This window comes from Lasioglossum baleicum, chromosome 5, assembly GCF_051020765.1.
Source record: "Lasioglossum baleicum chromosome 5, iyLasBale1, whole genome shotgun sequence".
NCBI lineage: Eukaryota > Metazoa > Arthropoda > Insecta > Hymenoptera > Halictidae > Lasioglossum > Lasioglossum baleicum.
This window is the reverse complement of record NC_134933.1, coordinates 3,699,054-3,715,673: the sequence shown is the minus strand read 5'-3', so window position 1 is coordinate 3,715,673 and position 16,620 is coordinate 3,699,054. Positions and strand designations below refer to the sequence as shown.

The window sequence follows — 16,620 nt, the reverse complement described above, 5'->3', positions numbered from 1 at the left end:
ATTATAGGAAATCAGCAATTGATTGGGCCAGGTCTCGCGTGAATTCTTCGATGAGCTCTCTAACGAGCTCTCTGCCACTTATGCAAACGTGATTCCTGCCGTTTGTTGTGGAAATTTGAGATTCCCGGCATTTGTTTCATACACTAGAGACATATCTGAAGGGATTAGTAAAGCCGAATAAGGTATGGAAAATAGTTGCATTTTCGAATTTTGTCCACAGGCGGCCGCACTGTGCGCTGGTACCGATGATTTGCTTAACTTGAGAATGATGTTTGATGCTAGGAGTTTGCGACTTCCCGAGCTTGCTGTGATTTATGAACAATTAAATCGCGAGCTGATGCAATTAGCTACACACACACCTTTCAAGTCTTTATACAATTTTCTAGGAGAGCGCTTGATTGATGCTTAAATTGTTACATTTGAAAGAAATTACGTTGATCGACTGACAAATAGACAATAAGTATTGACAATTTACTTTGTGGAGTTTCTATTCGCAGGAACGGGGAAGCTTCGCGTTTTGGGGAGTCTGCCAATGATGGTAGTACAAACCGACACGTTTTTAGATAGAATTATATACGACGACTTTCGAGATATTGCCGTTTGAAGTTTTGATCACTAATGCTTTGATATAGGACGTCGGTTGAATTGTTTTTTTTAAATTATTTTTTTCAGCCTTTCGAACTTATTGTCAGTACTTTTTTTTGGTAAATACATACATCCTTTACTATAGAGCTCAATTAATGTATAAACTCTAATTTTTTGAAATTGTGACATGCGGCGTTTTTCCTTGCAACCACAGATATTATCGCGTACGGTCTTTTTAATGCACAGAACGTGTTTCTCGTTCGACGTCGAGAATACCGTAACCAGAGGACATTTTTAATCCTCGCCCCGTGCCCGTCTGTCAGATATTATTGAGCCTCCTAGAAGTTAGTCCCCCACTTGTTAAATTAAATAATTTCAACAGTTGTGCTGAGTTGTGCTAAGTTTGTGCTACGTGCCAGGTAACGAGTTCCTGCTTTGACTCCGTTCGTCACGGCATTACCATAAAGATTGACCGACGCCCGTACGAATCGCGTTCGGAGCACACGAAAATTGTTTCATGTTTAACACCAAAGACAAGCAATAAAAATGATGGACCGATATTCGCTGCGACGTTCAATGCCCGACAAACTCACACCGACCAATATGAACCGTTTCATAGAGGTGATCACGGTTTTACACTTATACAAATTTTTACTGCGGTTGCTTTATTTGTCAAATTTATTGCGTTACGAAACCAGGAGCTGTAAATATTTTTTCATTATCGCTGATGTGTTAGCAACTTATGCAACACCCTTAAAATTTGTCTACTTGGACAGGCACAAACCTAATTTTTAATTTGCACTTCCTGGCAGGGTTGCCATCTGCGAGTCCCGCCAGGCTCCTTACCCTTCCGCCCCTCGCCCAGTTGGGCTCTTCGTGGTTCTGTAACTTTGCGAGCAAGAGTGTAATTCTGACAGCTAGTCTGAGAGGATTCTGAGAAGTAGAGGGATCGGTGCTCAGTTGGAGCGCCAATAAACGGTACACGAACAACGTCGTCCATGGCGCAATGTGCGCGTGACTGACGCGAACAAGGAAATCGCGACGCAGTTCCCACACTCGCTCGTGCCGATTGTTATCCGTCGACAGTGTCGACGATAAGATGATGTACGCGGTCTGGGAGATTCTCGTTAGAGTATAAATATTGATTCTATCTTATATATCCTAGCACCGCTTCGTATCACAGATTCACGAAGGCGAAGCGAAGCGATCCATTTGGTAGACGATCTACAGAAACGACTTGCAGGTCAGTGGCGACCAACGAATTCTTCATTCTCGCGCTACTCTTTCATTCGTGTGCTCATTACAAGTGGACATAGTGCGAAACAATTCATCTTTAGACAGAACACAAAATATACATAGTCCTAGAGATTCTACGAGATCTCTTTTTCTTATTATTACTGTCTACAGACCGTCACGGTGCGTGACGAGTTCTGACTATATAAAACACAAAATACATTGTGCATCGTCCTGGTGATTTTATACGATATTTTTTGTCCACTAACACTTTGAAACTTTAATTCACTCGATAAACTGCTAACATTTTTTGTATTTCTTTGTGTATACAAATGTATTTGCCACCATCTTCTTGATTTTCTTCGGTTATCCTTCGCGACTAACGCATAATGAATATAAATATTCGTCGCTGCAACGTCCATAGTTGCTCGCAAGAAATTCTGGGAATAGCACAAATCTGTTTCGTTCGCCGTTCGGCGCGCCGTAATTAAGGATGTTCTGGAGGTATACATATTATATAAAACCGAAACAAAATTTTTGAAAATTTGACAAGATATGATTCTTACTAAATTAATGCATTTACCAAAGTTTGGGTTCAATTCACTGCACCGTTTAAGAATTATAGCAACTTAAAGTTTGCACATTTTAACACGTCTTCTTATGGAGAATTCATAAAATTCCACTTCAAACCCTATTTAAACCTTGAAGAAACGCAACAAGAAACTCCAGTTTTTGTTATATGTAGTAAAAATTATGTAATTAATTATGTTCAAAATTTATTAGGATTCACTAAACAGTTACAGAGCAAAAAATTATAAACTGTTACGAAACGTCAAATTTATCGTGTTGTCCCTCGCTAGCATGGAAACGCAACAAATGTAGACCACTGAATATAGCTACAGAGGGTACAAGTATCCGCAAAAGTTTAATGTAAATTCAAATTTGGCTGTCGAGCCGTCGAACGTATGAATCGCAATCTGGAGCCCATGAATGGCTTTCATTGCCAGTATATTGATGGATTTCGAATTCTTGTACTTTTGTCTCCCATTGTATCTCCAGAACATCCTTAATGTCGATTTTCTGTCTCGTTCGCCGTTTAGCGCGCGGTTCGGCGCAATATTCAGCTCTGTACGAGCCATAACACAAAACGTTTTCGTAGCGTCTCCACGAACACAGATCATCTCACTGATGAGTTCTGTCAATTATACGAGTTCCAAGATCGTCTCACGTCACTAGTTTCTAGAAACTACGTTTCTGCGTCAGAAACAGAAAGAGGAATTCAGTGAAGGTCCGAGAATAGACAAGTCGAGTAGAAGTTCTCTTCGAGTTCGGTCGCGTGTGAACGGAGCTACGTCTTTCTACTGAAGATGATAACTCGTTTTCCGATCTCGTTCCGGCGATATTGCGCTCTCCGCACGCATAAAATGCCCATGCATCACAGAACGCCCGTCACCGACCCGTCCGCACCGAGATAAAAGGCATCATTAATCTCACCGGAGCATATTTGTCAAATCATGAAGCCCCAACAATTAAGGGCTTCCGTTCGGATCGCGGTTCTCCCGCTGGCAATTAGCGATAATTCGAAAAATTGCTTGAAATTATTGAGGTATGGTGTGAAAAGAAATGTGCGCAGTTGTGTTGAATACAAAAATAAACGGATAGAATATGTTTAAATAATATGATAACTTGAAATACACTTAATTTTAAAATCTTTGGCTAATGTTTTGCACAGATGCAGACGGATAATATCACGTTTCGTTATAGACACACGTTCTTACTTTTACACGTTTTTACTCGCACAGGCTCCGCTTCGCGCCTTTCTTTCATCTAGTACAGACATGGTCAATTCGTAGCTCGATCGGAAGCATTCTCAAGTAATACCCCCACTTCTCGCGCCCGCGCGTCTCGCTCCCCGTGGCGGCCATAATGTTTCGAGGACATACAGCGCGAGGCGCCAGAAACAGGCCACCTGAATAACTCGGCTGATAATGGTGTTAGGAAGAAATGCATCACATGGAACTTGCTTGGTTTCGAGGGGACATTAATCTGATGTTAGTAGCTTTTTTGTAGGTGGACGTGTAAAGGACATATGAAAGTCAACTTCATTTTTTTAAATGGAATGAGGTATTTTTTAATACATCAATCGATGCAGCTGGACATTCGTTATAAAAAGGTACTAACCTATGTATGTCGAAAAGTTAGTAGTTCAGGAGATATTTCAATTTAAATAACTCTAAAATACCATTACTGTCGTGTGCTAACAATAAGACGTTACATAAGTAAGTAAACACTAACGTCTTAGTACGACAGTAATGGTATTTTAGAGTTATTTAAATTGAAATATCTCCTGAATTACTAATTTTTCGACATACATGGGTTAGCACTTTTTTATAATGAATGTCCAGCTGCATCGATTGATGTAATAAAAAATACCTCATTCCATAAAAAAATGAAATTGACCTTCATATGTCCTTTACGCGTCCACCTACAAAAAAGCTACTAACATCTGATTAATGTCCCCTCGAAACCAAGCAAGTTCCATCTGATGCATTTCTTCCTAACACCAATATCAGCCGAGTTATTCAGGTGGCCTGTTTCTGGCGCCTCACATAGTGCTACAATCTGATTTTTTATCAAGGTGTAAAGGTCTCCTTCAGTTTTTTAAACAGAATGCCCAATATTTTTGTCGGACGTTGGACAAAGTCGGATCCGCTGTGATCATAGCCTAAAGCAACACGAAACTGTGAAATTATTTCTCAAACAGAAAGAATCGGGGTATCTGGAACGGATTCGATCCTCTAATTAGAGCCGGAACATCATTTGTTCCAGGTTTAGTATCGCGCGCGCTTCGCGATATACATATCTCTCTCGTATCGAATGTTTACGTGCGATAAGAGACCGTTCGGCGACCTCGGATCGTTCGTATGGGCGTGCGAATCGAATTTTCTGCGAGTAATTGATCTGCTGTGGCTGGTCAAATTAGCAGAGAAAAATCTGCTAAATCTGCAGTATCGTCGAAAACATATTTTCGTAATCAAAGCTTACGACTACATGGTATTTACAATTTTTAGGTATCATTATTAATATATGAGTATACTAAAAATATAAGTATAAATATTAAATTTTCAGAATATGTTCAACTGACACAGATCTGCAAAATGTATTTGTTAAATTTTCAATATAGACCCACAGAAAGGAGTTGTAAAATGCAACATTTAGTATTTTTCCTACAATTTCGATCAGTTGCTATTTTTGAAAAAAAATTTTACTTATCCTGTAGTAAACTAATTGCTTTAGCCTCCCTAAAAAGTTCAAATCGTATAGTACGATATTAGAAAAGTTGTCGTCTTCTTTGGAGCGTCCGAATATTTTTGCGAGTAACTGTAAAAAGTAGATTAACTTTTTCTTAATAACTTTTTTATAAAAAACTACCGGCGAGTAAAACATTTTTGTAAATAATGTTGTCATTATTCGGAGTGATGACCTGGACAAAATATTAAAAAATCAGCGAGATCGGAGGGTGTTACCTTCTTGTCAATGATTATCAATGATTATTAGGACATTAATTTTTATTTATTTAATCGTATCTGTAATTAATGTAATATCAAAATTCTTTTATTTATTCAATAACCACAGTCAAATCTCATATTTCTACAAAACTGGATATCCGCGTACTCGCTTGCTGACCAGTTCTTGCTACATATTTTGTTAAATAACTCTGATGTTTGCAAGTAGTAGCAATTCTAACTTATATAATATCAAAATATCGTATCTTACTAATGCGACGCAATCAAAATCCCAGAGCTACTTCGAACTACTTTTTTTTTAACCTCTTCTAAAGATTGGGGAAACCAATAAAACTGAATGGTTTTATTTTTCAGGTTAATTATTATCCCAACAAAAACATTCTGTAAACAGGAGTCAAGTTCCTATTTCCTATGGCCGTAAAAAGTTGTGAGATCAAACAAAATACGGCCAAGTTCGTTAGCTTAGAAATACCTCTTGCAATACTGAAAAAAGCGTTTGTAAAAATCAGTTTAAAAGAGTGCTATTTAATTTTTAAAGAGTTACATGGAGGGCTAAATTATTCAAACTAGGCCGCTACCTAACACCTTTTATGGCGATTGGTTTAAAAAGTAACGGCAAAGTTTGAATAATTTAGCCCTCCACATAACTCTTTAAAAATTAAATAGCGTTGTTTTAAACTAATTTTTACAAACGCTCTTTTCAGTATTGCAAGAGGTATTTCTCTAAGCTAACGAACTTGGCCGTATTTTGTTTGATCTTACAGCTTTTTACGGCCATAAGAACTTGGCTCCTGTTTACAGGATGTTTTTCTTGGGATTTCATCCATTTTTGTTGAAATCTGTATCTACACCCAATAAGCAAGAAGTTTCACTTCTGTCGCGCGTGGTTTTCCACGCGTATGTTTTTTTTCTTTTTTTTTGAAAAATTCAAAAGACTACATACGTCATGCGGTTGGGCATACCCCATGTGCCTTGCGTTGAGCCTTTTGAAAATTTCGTTATTTTTGCGGTAGGACGCACCGTTCCCGAGATACAGCCATTTTTTATATGTTCTATCCTACGTACCTATTTCGTAATGTTTTTTTTTCAATACAACCCCTTCAAGGTGTACAATTTCAAACTTTGATCATTATTCCTTTGAGTGTTTGTTATGGTGGACCTATGTACCAAATTTCAAGCTTATAGGTTAATGGGAAGTATCCAAAAGGTTTTGATGATCTGTCAGTCAGTCAGTCAGTCAGTGACAAATGTAACGATTTTTGAGGTCCTATATCTCGGAACCTACTAATGTTGGAAGATTAATGTTTTGTCAATATTGAGACACGATAGCATTTAACGAGTGTACGAAATTATATCTCTTCATCTGCCTCCAGTGCCGAGTTATAAGCCTCTAGAAAACGGCGAAGTTGTTTCGTGTAAAAGGAGGTAGTGCGAGAACTTGGTTGGTCCACTACTGTGCACCTAGATATTGCATTTAAGTATTACAAAATTTTTGAAGATGAATTACAATCGTCTTTTGTTCATAAAACAACGGAAACAAGTTACGCTATGAACTGATGTACTATTTGATCTTCCTAAAATTCGCTTACAGATTCGCTTGTAATTAATTTCCTACTGAATTTTTTGAATTTTTTTTCAAAAAATGATTTATTTGGACATTTTGGCATAGTATGAACATAGTTTTAAATCGATATGAAGCAGTGACTTTTTCGATTTTTGTCAATGGTTCAGCGCACTGTGCGTCTTGCCATCAGCTACAACATTATTAAATAAAAAATATATAGTTATAAATAAATAATGAAGGTGACCACAATTTTTTATTGAAAAAAAATTTTTTTTGAAATTTTTTGTATTGATATTTATAAAAGACTGTGTACTGATTACTTTTTGTACGAAACATTTTTTTGTCACACCACCGGAAATGTCTGAAAACTCGTGTGAATAATGAATAATATTCGAAAACTGGGTGTTCACGCCTATTTCACCATCATTTCAATACATAAAGACCACATTAAATAGGTCGTTGGATTCGTCTTGCCGTCAGCTATAACATTATCGAATAAAAAATATATAGTTATAAATAAATAATGAAGGTGACCACAATTTTTTATTGAAAAAAAATTTTTTTTGAAATTTTTTGTATTGATATTTATAAAAGACTGTGTACTGATTACTTTTTGTACGAAACATTTTTTTGTCACACCACCGGAAATGTCTGAAGACTCGTGTGAATAATGAATAATTTGGCCACGATTTCGATCGAACTCACCACTGTGCGCGTGGCACGCGACGCTTTAAACTATCATAACTTCGGATAATGGATTATACTGGATCTAAATTTTGCACGATCTTTTAGAGGAGATCTTGCCGAAAATGTTCCACTTTGTCAGAACATGGACATCCCCGGACATTTTAACTTATCCCTTGTCAAAGGTGAAAAACTTCGACAATTTTCCTTAGTTGATTAATTATTTTTTTTTATAATAAATTATGAACAATGATGTTTAGTTCCTGGTGCGTTCTCAACATAGATATACATTCTTCACATAAAAAAAATTGGTCACTTAATCTTCAGTAGGTTTTCCAGGACATCATTATGAAGACAAGGAATTTTTTCGGTGATAAATCGTATCTGAAAAAGTTTGATCTTTGAACGTTTATTGTAACGAAAGTTTTTAATAGCTTTAATTAATATTATCGTTTTCGAATGTAATAGTCATTTAAGAAACATTGTGCATTCGTTAAAAATCGATATGAGGACTTTGAGTTTTTAGCCCGTGAACAGCTAAAACGTCGATTTTACCCACTGTGCGACGCACAGTGCGGACAATCATTTTTATGCATAATACAATTTTGCAATAATTATACAGGGTGGACGATTTATCTGAAGAGATTGAAATATCTCGAGAAACGACAACAAAAAGCAAATCTTGCGATTTTACTGAAATTGATCGATATTTAATCAGAAATGTGCAAGATCACGGGATTGAATGATTCATTTTGGATACATTCAAAGTACCGAGGATGACTCGGATAGCGAATAGCGTTTTGTTAAGTTTGTTAATTTTGTTTATACTATTATAATTTGTCTAAGTTTATTATTATTAATATTAAATATGGTTCATTTATTATTAATTTCGTTTTAAATTTGTTAGTTTCTAAAAATATATTTTTGTTTAAATAAAAATTGTTAATTTCTTAATAAATTTATTAATTATATTGGTAAATATCATTTTCTGTAAAAAAATTACCTATATATACATTAATAACCAAATTTAGAGAAAAGTGCCGAATATTAGGTCATTTGTCCGCACTGTGCGACGCGTCGTCACAGTAGTTTCCGCGTTGGCTACCGCGCCGAGAAGAACAATGGTTTGTCGTGGAAATTCTCCAATTCCAATTCCGATTTCAGAAATGGCCCTGGAGACACCGTCATGGCTGAACGCCGACTTCACCGAGAGGATACTGCGTCTATCCGAGGACGACAGCACGCTGCAAGTGATCGATGTATTTGTGAAACCGGCGACCAGCATGGGTGACAACTATTGTAGCGATATGATGAGGGTAGCCATCGAGTACACCCGCATGCAGGGCGATAAGAGGGTCAAAGGGAAGAAGTCGCTCATCTTCAAGAGCGAGCCGATCCTCGAGGGAACTCGTAGGGATATGGTAGATTAAAGTTCATTCTATTCACCGATTAACTGAGTGATCATTTATTTATTTCCTCCGTGGAAATGATAACTCTGTGACTTCCAACTGATTACATCGTTTTCTATGTTGTAAAATAAGTATAAATTGGATGTTTTGATTTGATGATGTGTAATGTATATTTGTTTGTGTGTCGATAGATCGAGAAAATACAAGTATTCGACACGGAGATCGTCATGATGACGGACACCTTGAAGAAGATGTCGGACATGCTGGGCCCTGGAACTCGGCTAGGTGCCGAAATCTACCACGTGCGAATGGAACGACCACTGTGTTTGGTCATGGAGGATCTGGCAGCTACCGGATTCCGTATGGCTGACAGAATTGCCGGTCTTGACTTGGCCCACTGCGTGTTGGCAATTCGAGGATTGGGCAAGTTTCACGCCGCCTCGGTCGCTTTGTGCGAAAAGGTGAAACATCATTCATCAATTCTTCGGCCACTTGCCCTAGATCATTGGTCCCTAGTCTGCTCAGAATTTCTAAATCAGGAGAATCAGTTTTTCACAAGTTATAGCAAATTGTAGAATCTCAGAGACTCCTCTAAACTCATTAGATATTATATCGGTGTGATAGAATCTAGAAGTCAACAACAATTATTTCGAATGCACGTATCGTTACAGGAACCGGAACAAAAAGCTAAATACTGGAAAGGTATGTTTAACGACGAATTTCCGGAAGATTTAAGTAGTTTCTACAAGCTCGGATGCACTGCGTTTGCAGATGAAATTGAAAAGTGGCCTGAACTTGGAAAGAGGTGAGTGTGAGTGTGTGTGTGTCTTAAATTACACAATATTTTAATGAACGAGTTACTAACGAATGTTTTAAATTCACAGATACTCGGACAAAATTAGAGCGATGGCTAGTCAAATGTATGAATTTGGCAGCTCGGTTGTCAAACGGCGAGGCGACGAGTTTGGTGTCATCAATCATGGCGACTTTTGGGTGAACAACATGTTGTTCAAATATGATGAAAACTCGAAGCCTATCGATCACATTTTCGTAAGTTACTAAATACATGGTCTTAAGACATTTCCAAAAACATCCTTGAATCTACTCATTGTCATTATCATGATCCGTATACCGTTTATTTCGTGTTTGTTCATTTTATAATTTGTTTTACTCGCTCCTCGGTGAACTATACAGCTAACCAAAAGTTATACTCTTTCGAAGAGCGCACGGTAGCTTACACGCCGTGTCTGGCCGTGTGACAACACTTTCTTCGCGATTGTACTATCTACACTACAGGGTTAGAGATCCTTGGATCGAAGGGAAACGTTTATATTATATCAATCCGGGCGGGACGCGGCGGAAGAGAAAGAGGCGTTCGAAAAAAAGGAAAGCGTTTCGACAGTCGGGGACGTCGCACGCTATGAATAATGCAATAAATCTGATTCGATCGCGTTTAGGTATATTCCGCACCTGTCGGTACGCAGTAGTAGAGCGGGAAACGACGAGAGAAAGATAGCGCTGGCAACGCAAACAAGCAAGCAAGCAAACCATCCACACCCGACGACTTCCTAAACACGAATCCCGCTTCTTTCGCTCGCGCAGATTTCATTTACAATTCAATTCCGGCGCCAGCGATGATCGATCTAGCTTCGATTTACGTTCCAGGTGGATTTTCAATTGTGCATTTACACGACGCCGGCGATCGATCTGCAATACTTCCTTAACACCAGCCTGTCGGAGGATGTCTACGAGAACCATATGAACGACTTGATCGTGGAGTACGTACACACGTTGACGAGCACCATGAAGCAACTCAACTGCAAGACCCCACCGCCCACTATGGACGACATCAACAGGTGCATGAAGGAAAGAGGGATTTACGGCCTGATCTTCTCGATAACCGTTTTACCCATCCTTCTGGTGGACAAGAGCCAAGCAGGAGACGTTGTCGAACTATTGCCGTCTGCGAATGGCGCCTATGACAACCCTGGATACAGAAGCGCGGCTTATAGGAGGGTGATGACCAGGAGACTTCCCAAATTCGACGATATGGGACTGCTCGATCTATAGATTATATTTCTCGATGGTCGATTCGATGCTCGTTAAAATCGTCGCGCATCTCGTGTCTACAGGCTGTGGAATCGTATCAAGCGATAGACGCATCGTTTATTCGATGGTCCAAAGAGATTCGCTGTTTAAAGATTAGTTCTATTTCGAGTATGGCTGGACGATTTGTTTAACTTGAGAATGATGTTTGATGCTAGGAGTTTGCGACTTCCCGAGCTCGCTGTGACCAGAGGATTTATGAACAATTGATCCGCGAGCAGAAGCGATTAGCTATCTTTCCAGTATTTTTATAATTCATTAGGAGAGTGCTTGATCGATGCTTAAATTGTTACATTTGGAAGAAATTTCGTTGATGGACTGGCATATTGACAAAAACTATTGTGCTGGACATCACCTACCTACAAGTTGTTTATGTATAGATTTGAGCTTTAAAAGTCTTATCATATTTGGTATCATTATAATTAGAAAAATGTGACGTGTATAATATTTTGATATAAGTTCCATAATAAAATGATTAACAACAAAAAAGTTTTTTCACTGGATTAGTATTGTTTCACCGACACGCTGGTACCGATGTTTTCTTTTCAGGCGCTTGGCTGGCCGCTGGTTGTAGTTTTCGGACGATGGAAAGAAAATACAAATAAAATATATCTTCGAAATTTGGTGTGCTAGGTGCTCTTATCCATTCGAAATGAAGAGGTAGGCGATGCATGTTTCAAAGATTTCAAAATCGGCCTTTCCTTGAACACTGTGGTGACAGCATTTAGAAATTGTATATCACCTACTTTTTTATTTTATGATTTAAGTATTCAATCAAGTGCGTGAAGTGAAGCGTGAAGTGAATTAGTAAATGATGTGATTAGCGTAAAGTAAGTGAATGAAGTGTATGAGAGAAATTGGGAATGAAGCAATTAGACGAAGAAATCGTAATTAGAGTATGGTCTGGGGCCAGTTAGACAAAATTGATGAAACACAAGCAAAATGCAATATTTGCAAACGAATATTTAAAATTGAATACGGCAACACCAACGGACTTTCGCGACATTTAAGACACATAGATCCGACAGTCATCATCCCATCAAAAAGTACACAAAGAGCACCAACAAATTCTAATAGTTTAGAAATTATGTGGTTACCCAAAGGCTCATGGTAGTAGACTCCTTTTTTCCAGGATTGCAAGGGTGCGGGATTCGCGATCTCATTTCTCTATAATAAAAAAATGGAGTTTTTCAGTAGTAAAAAATGTACGCACTACAGCAGTATGGCCGCCACGGTGAGCGAGACGCGCGGGCGGGAGAAGTGGGGGTATTCCACGAGTATTCCTTGAGAATGCCTCCGATCGAGCTATTTTTGGCAATGCTTGTATGTAGGTTAAACTGTACAATGATTGGCACCGTAAGCCAAAATCGTAGTAAAAATCTTTTAATCTTTTTTTGAAATGTTTAAACGAGCTCAACTAGCTATTATTATAAGCTAATAGAGATTTTTCAGCAACATCAAACAGTTTTACGAGTCAAATCTTTTATTATAAAATATATTCAGTGAATAACAATCGTAAGACAAATAGTACAGTCATTGGCACAGTAAGAAGTAAACGTTAAACAGGCTATTTGTGTTATAGTAGTAGTACAACCCCTGGCAGAATGTTTCCGATCGGAGGCATTGATACGGATTTTAGAGAAAACATTCACAATTTAGAATGTATAAAATATTACATTATGGAGTTAAAACTGATGGGAAATGAAAAGGGGCTAATTCAAGAATGAAAAACAACAAAATAACAAGATGTTACACGGAAAAATGTTCCCGATTCGATTACCACTGCCCATCACCGTTCAACAATTACTGTCGGATGATACTTATAGAGTTTTTTGCGCTGATTCCGAATCTGCCCTTAATTTTTCCCCTAGACGCATAGTTTTTGAGAACCTTGATTTTGAAAAATGAACATATTTTCAACGTTAAACAAATATGTTTTTTTTCAAAAGCAAGTTTCTCAGGAACTATGCGTCTAGGGGAAAAATTAAGGGCAGATTCGGAATCAGCGCAAAAAACTCTATAAGAATCATCCAACAGTAATTGGCAAGAGGACATCTTTAATCCGGATCACCTGAGCCATCTTATCAGGTAAGTTACCAGTGAACTTATCACTTAATTCTCTAGCGGATAAGCGGATGTTCTTATCATTACTAAGATACTTCGTCAATTCTTGGACATCTCATTGATTACACTCATGTTTTTTAATTTCTGTTTCATAACTTATCTCGGAAATCGTAGAATTCATATTCTCATCAATCTTTCCAGTGTCAACTACAAGAGAGGAATTGACATCCGTGATCTCTTCCATCGTAGAAGGTAAGATCTGTTCGGGAGTGAGGTCCTTTCTTCTAACCCGTTCTTCTGTATTCTTCTGTTCATTCTTCTTTTCTAAGTCTTGTTCTTCCTTCTTCTCCTCTTCTTTCTTCTTTGCTTGGTCTTGTTCTTTCTTCTTCTCCTCTTCAATCTTCTTTACAAGCTCTAGACTCTAGTTTCTAGACGTTCTTGTTCTTTCCTTTTAAGCTTGTTACGTACGGAGGCTTTGCCTACGTGACTTTTGCTCCCTTCTTGAAACCACGTGTTCATGCAGGAGGTCCGGCTCGCATGTCCAAATAAACAGTTTTTCCCTAATGGGAAAGTGCATACATCTGGGAAACATAGACAATCTTCCAGATTTCCGTTTACCCCCACTACCATTTTCTGAACAATTTCACTACTATACATATAAAGGGCTCGAGCTTGGCCACCACGGGCTTAGTTGAAGACTGATCACGTACCTCTACGCGTCTAGTGAGATTGGGTCTGATTCCCTTTTGATCATTTTAACTTGAAAGAAGTTTCGAAACGCGGTTTGAAAGGCAAGTCAATTCATTTAGCCCCGCATTTCTCAGTGCTTCAAAACCGAGAGCTCGGGAATTAGCTTCCGCGAACCATACAACACACTACATGTGTATTTCCATTTATCTAAAGAATATATTGTCTTTATATTAGATAATTGAGAGTCTTCAATATCTTTTCTACATCCTTTAAACTCCAGTAGCTAGCATTTCACTCATATCGATAAACCTTTACCGCTCGAGGTTTATCAACAATTGTATATAAAGTTACGAGAGAGAGCTGAATCAGATCTTGCAATTCTACAAGCATTCTGTCATAAACTTGTTCTCTTTCGTAGTCACTTTCAGTCTGGTCAGTGTCTCCGTACATAGCGCTTTCTTGTTCGTCACCATAAACACTTAAGGGAGTCTTTTCCAACAGACGACGCTCGCGCGTGAACACTCGCACACCGCTAGACCACGTATACGTACGCGAGGACTGCAAGGGTCCGAGATTCCACTTCTGATTTCTCGATAATGCAAAGACGGGGTTTTTTATTAATAAAAATCGCTATTATTAAAACCATAAATTTCGATCGATAAAAACCCTTCCTGTATTATTCCTACAGAAGTTTAGAAAAAGTATAAGACACATGAAAATACACAGCAGGTGGTAATGAGTGTGTTCTTTATTGTGTTACATGTACATTTACATCTTCGCCATTTGCTCTTAGAACTAAAATGTCATCAATGATACTGTCTAATAAATTATATCGTAACGGCGATAATACATATTGTAAGGATGAGAATAATCTCTCAACGCTTACTTGGGTGGGAGGCACAGCATGCCCTACTTCAACCAAGGAATAGGTTATAGTATACAGATTTTAACGGTATTAAGTCCCTGGAAGAAAGTCAAAACGTCGAGTTGGTCGGGTCTGGTCAGACAGCGGTACGGTCTAGTGCAGGGGTCGGCAACCTTCTGAGTCGGAAGAGTAAAAAATTACAATTTACAAAATTTCAAAGTTTTTAAAGAGCCACAAAATTTTTTCTTGCCAACAATAAATAGTACTCGCATAAATAAAGTATTTTGATAAAAAAAAATTAATCTATTTATTCATAAGAAAAATATGTATTTATTCATATGTAAGTAGTGTTTTTCACAACAAATTAGATAATATATATGTATATTGTATATATATACATACATAACTTTGAGAAGATAATTTGCTTCTAACTCTTTTACTTGAAACAACAAACTATACGTCACAGCCAAAGCACTGGTGAAGACGCCAAATTGTCTTGCAACGACGCGACGGCGCGGCGTCATTCGAGAGCTTCCGACGGACTGACGACAGTGACGACGCGTGTCACGGGGGAGGGGTGCGGTGAAAAGCGAGTACAAGTGGCTGAGAGATAGAATCGGTGCCTAATCCTCGTTAATCAGTTCAGAACGATTTTTAAATGTTTTTTTTTATAAAATAAATAATATTTGCGTATGGAACTAAAGAACCGCAGCTTCACATCCAAAGAGCCGCATGTGGCTCGCGAGCCGCAGGTTGCCGACCCCTGGTCTAGTGTGCTACGATCTTAATAGGGTAGATAAGATGAGGTATGTGCTCTTCAACAATGGAACGACAACTTACCGGTCCTGAGGTCGTGTAAGTTTGCTCAATCCTGAATATTCTTTTTCGATAGGGGGTAATAAAATGGACGTGAACGACCAGCTATATTCCCTTTCTTGATACCGTTTGATTCAGCCGCGCGAGATAAACAGGAAATTCGAGCGAATTTTGAAAACTCCTCGATGCTGGCAGATTTTCCAGCGTTCTTGAAAGGAATCTGGCGAATTGATCCGGAAAACGATTTCTAAATAGATTCCGAAATAGTATGATAGTAAGAATTTCAAGGAAACAGATTTTCCTTGACAGACCCACAATCCTTTCATAATTCCGAGAAGACTCGAATAACAATGAGAACGTTCGTAAACAATGATTGGATATATTCATGAATTCAGTCCTGGTGCTCTATGACACGTAACATGTGCAAGAATCAACGGAATGTACGAATTGAACTGTAACTGACTTGTCTGAACATCGCTGCCCTAATCTACTGCGCCTGGTTTATCGTAACCCTGACCTTATTTGCACAAAACGAGCGTTTTCACAATTATGGCATTATTAAAGGCCACGGCTGGTTGCATGATGTACAATTTCAAGTATTTTAGTATTTTTGTATTTGCTCTCCGCGATTCGGACCAAATTGCAATCTTTTCAAAACATTTTTTTCCACGTCGTGTAGTAAACTAATTGTTCTAACTTCTCAAGAACTCCAAGCCGTATAGTGCAATATTCAAAAAAGTTTTCGTCTTTTTAAGAGTGCCCATTACACGCGGCCAATTGAAATCGCAACGGCTATCGGTAACACCGCGATAATTGCGCAACAAAGTATTGCGCGGTTACTACACCTTGTTGCGACAGTCACATAATCTCCCGGTGTTTTATCATAAAGCAGTAAACACTCAGTACTGCAGAAAATTGTCGAAAAAGTTCCGTGATGGTTTACGCTTGGGACTCTCGTTATCAAGATAAATCCAAAGCACATGAAGATCCACGTGTATGATAAATTTTTTATGAAATCACGCAATCAATTGCGCAAGATCGGCGAGCAAACGTGAAACACGAAGACGAAGGATCTTA

The 16,620-nt window shown here is 38.3% G+C and overlaps 1 protein-coding gene across 2 annotated transcripts; it reads left to right on the top strand.

Annotated features, from left to right (window-relative positions):
* The first annotated feature begins 1,392 nt into the window (after positions 1-1,392).
* On the top strand, positions 1,393-11,599 carry LOC143208663 (uncharacterized). Of its 2 annotated transcripts, none has more exons than XM_076423260.1 (6): positions 1,393-1,828; positions 8,758-9,014; positions 9,194-9,463; positions 9,674-9,807; positions 9,887-10,052; positions 10,668-11,599. In XM_076423260.1, the coding sequence occupies exons 2-6, from the start codon at positions 8,760-8,762 to the stop codon at positions 11,070-11,072; spliced, it is 1,230 nt and encodes a 409-aa protein (XP_076279375.1). In that variant the 5' UTR covers positions 1,393-1,828; positions 8,758-8,759; the 3' UTR covers positions 11,073-11,599. The 2 variants fall into 2 exon arrangements, with proteins under 2 accessions (XP_076279375.1, XP_076279376.1); XM_076423261.1 differs by lacking the exon at positions 1,393-1,828 and adding an exon at positions 2,791-3,424.
* The last annotated feature ends 5,021 nt before the right edge of the window (positions 11,600-16,620 follow it).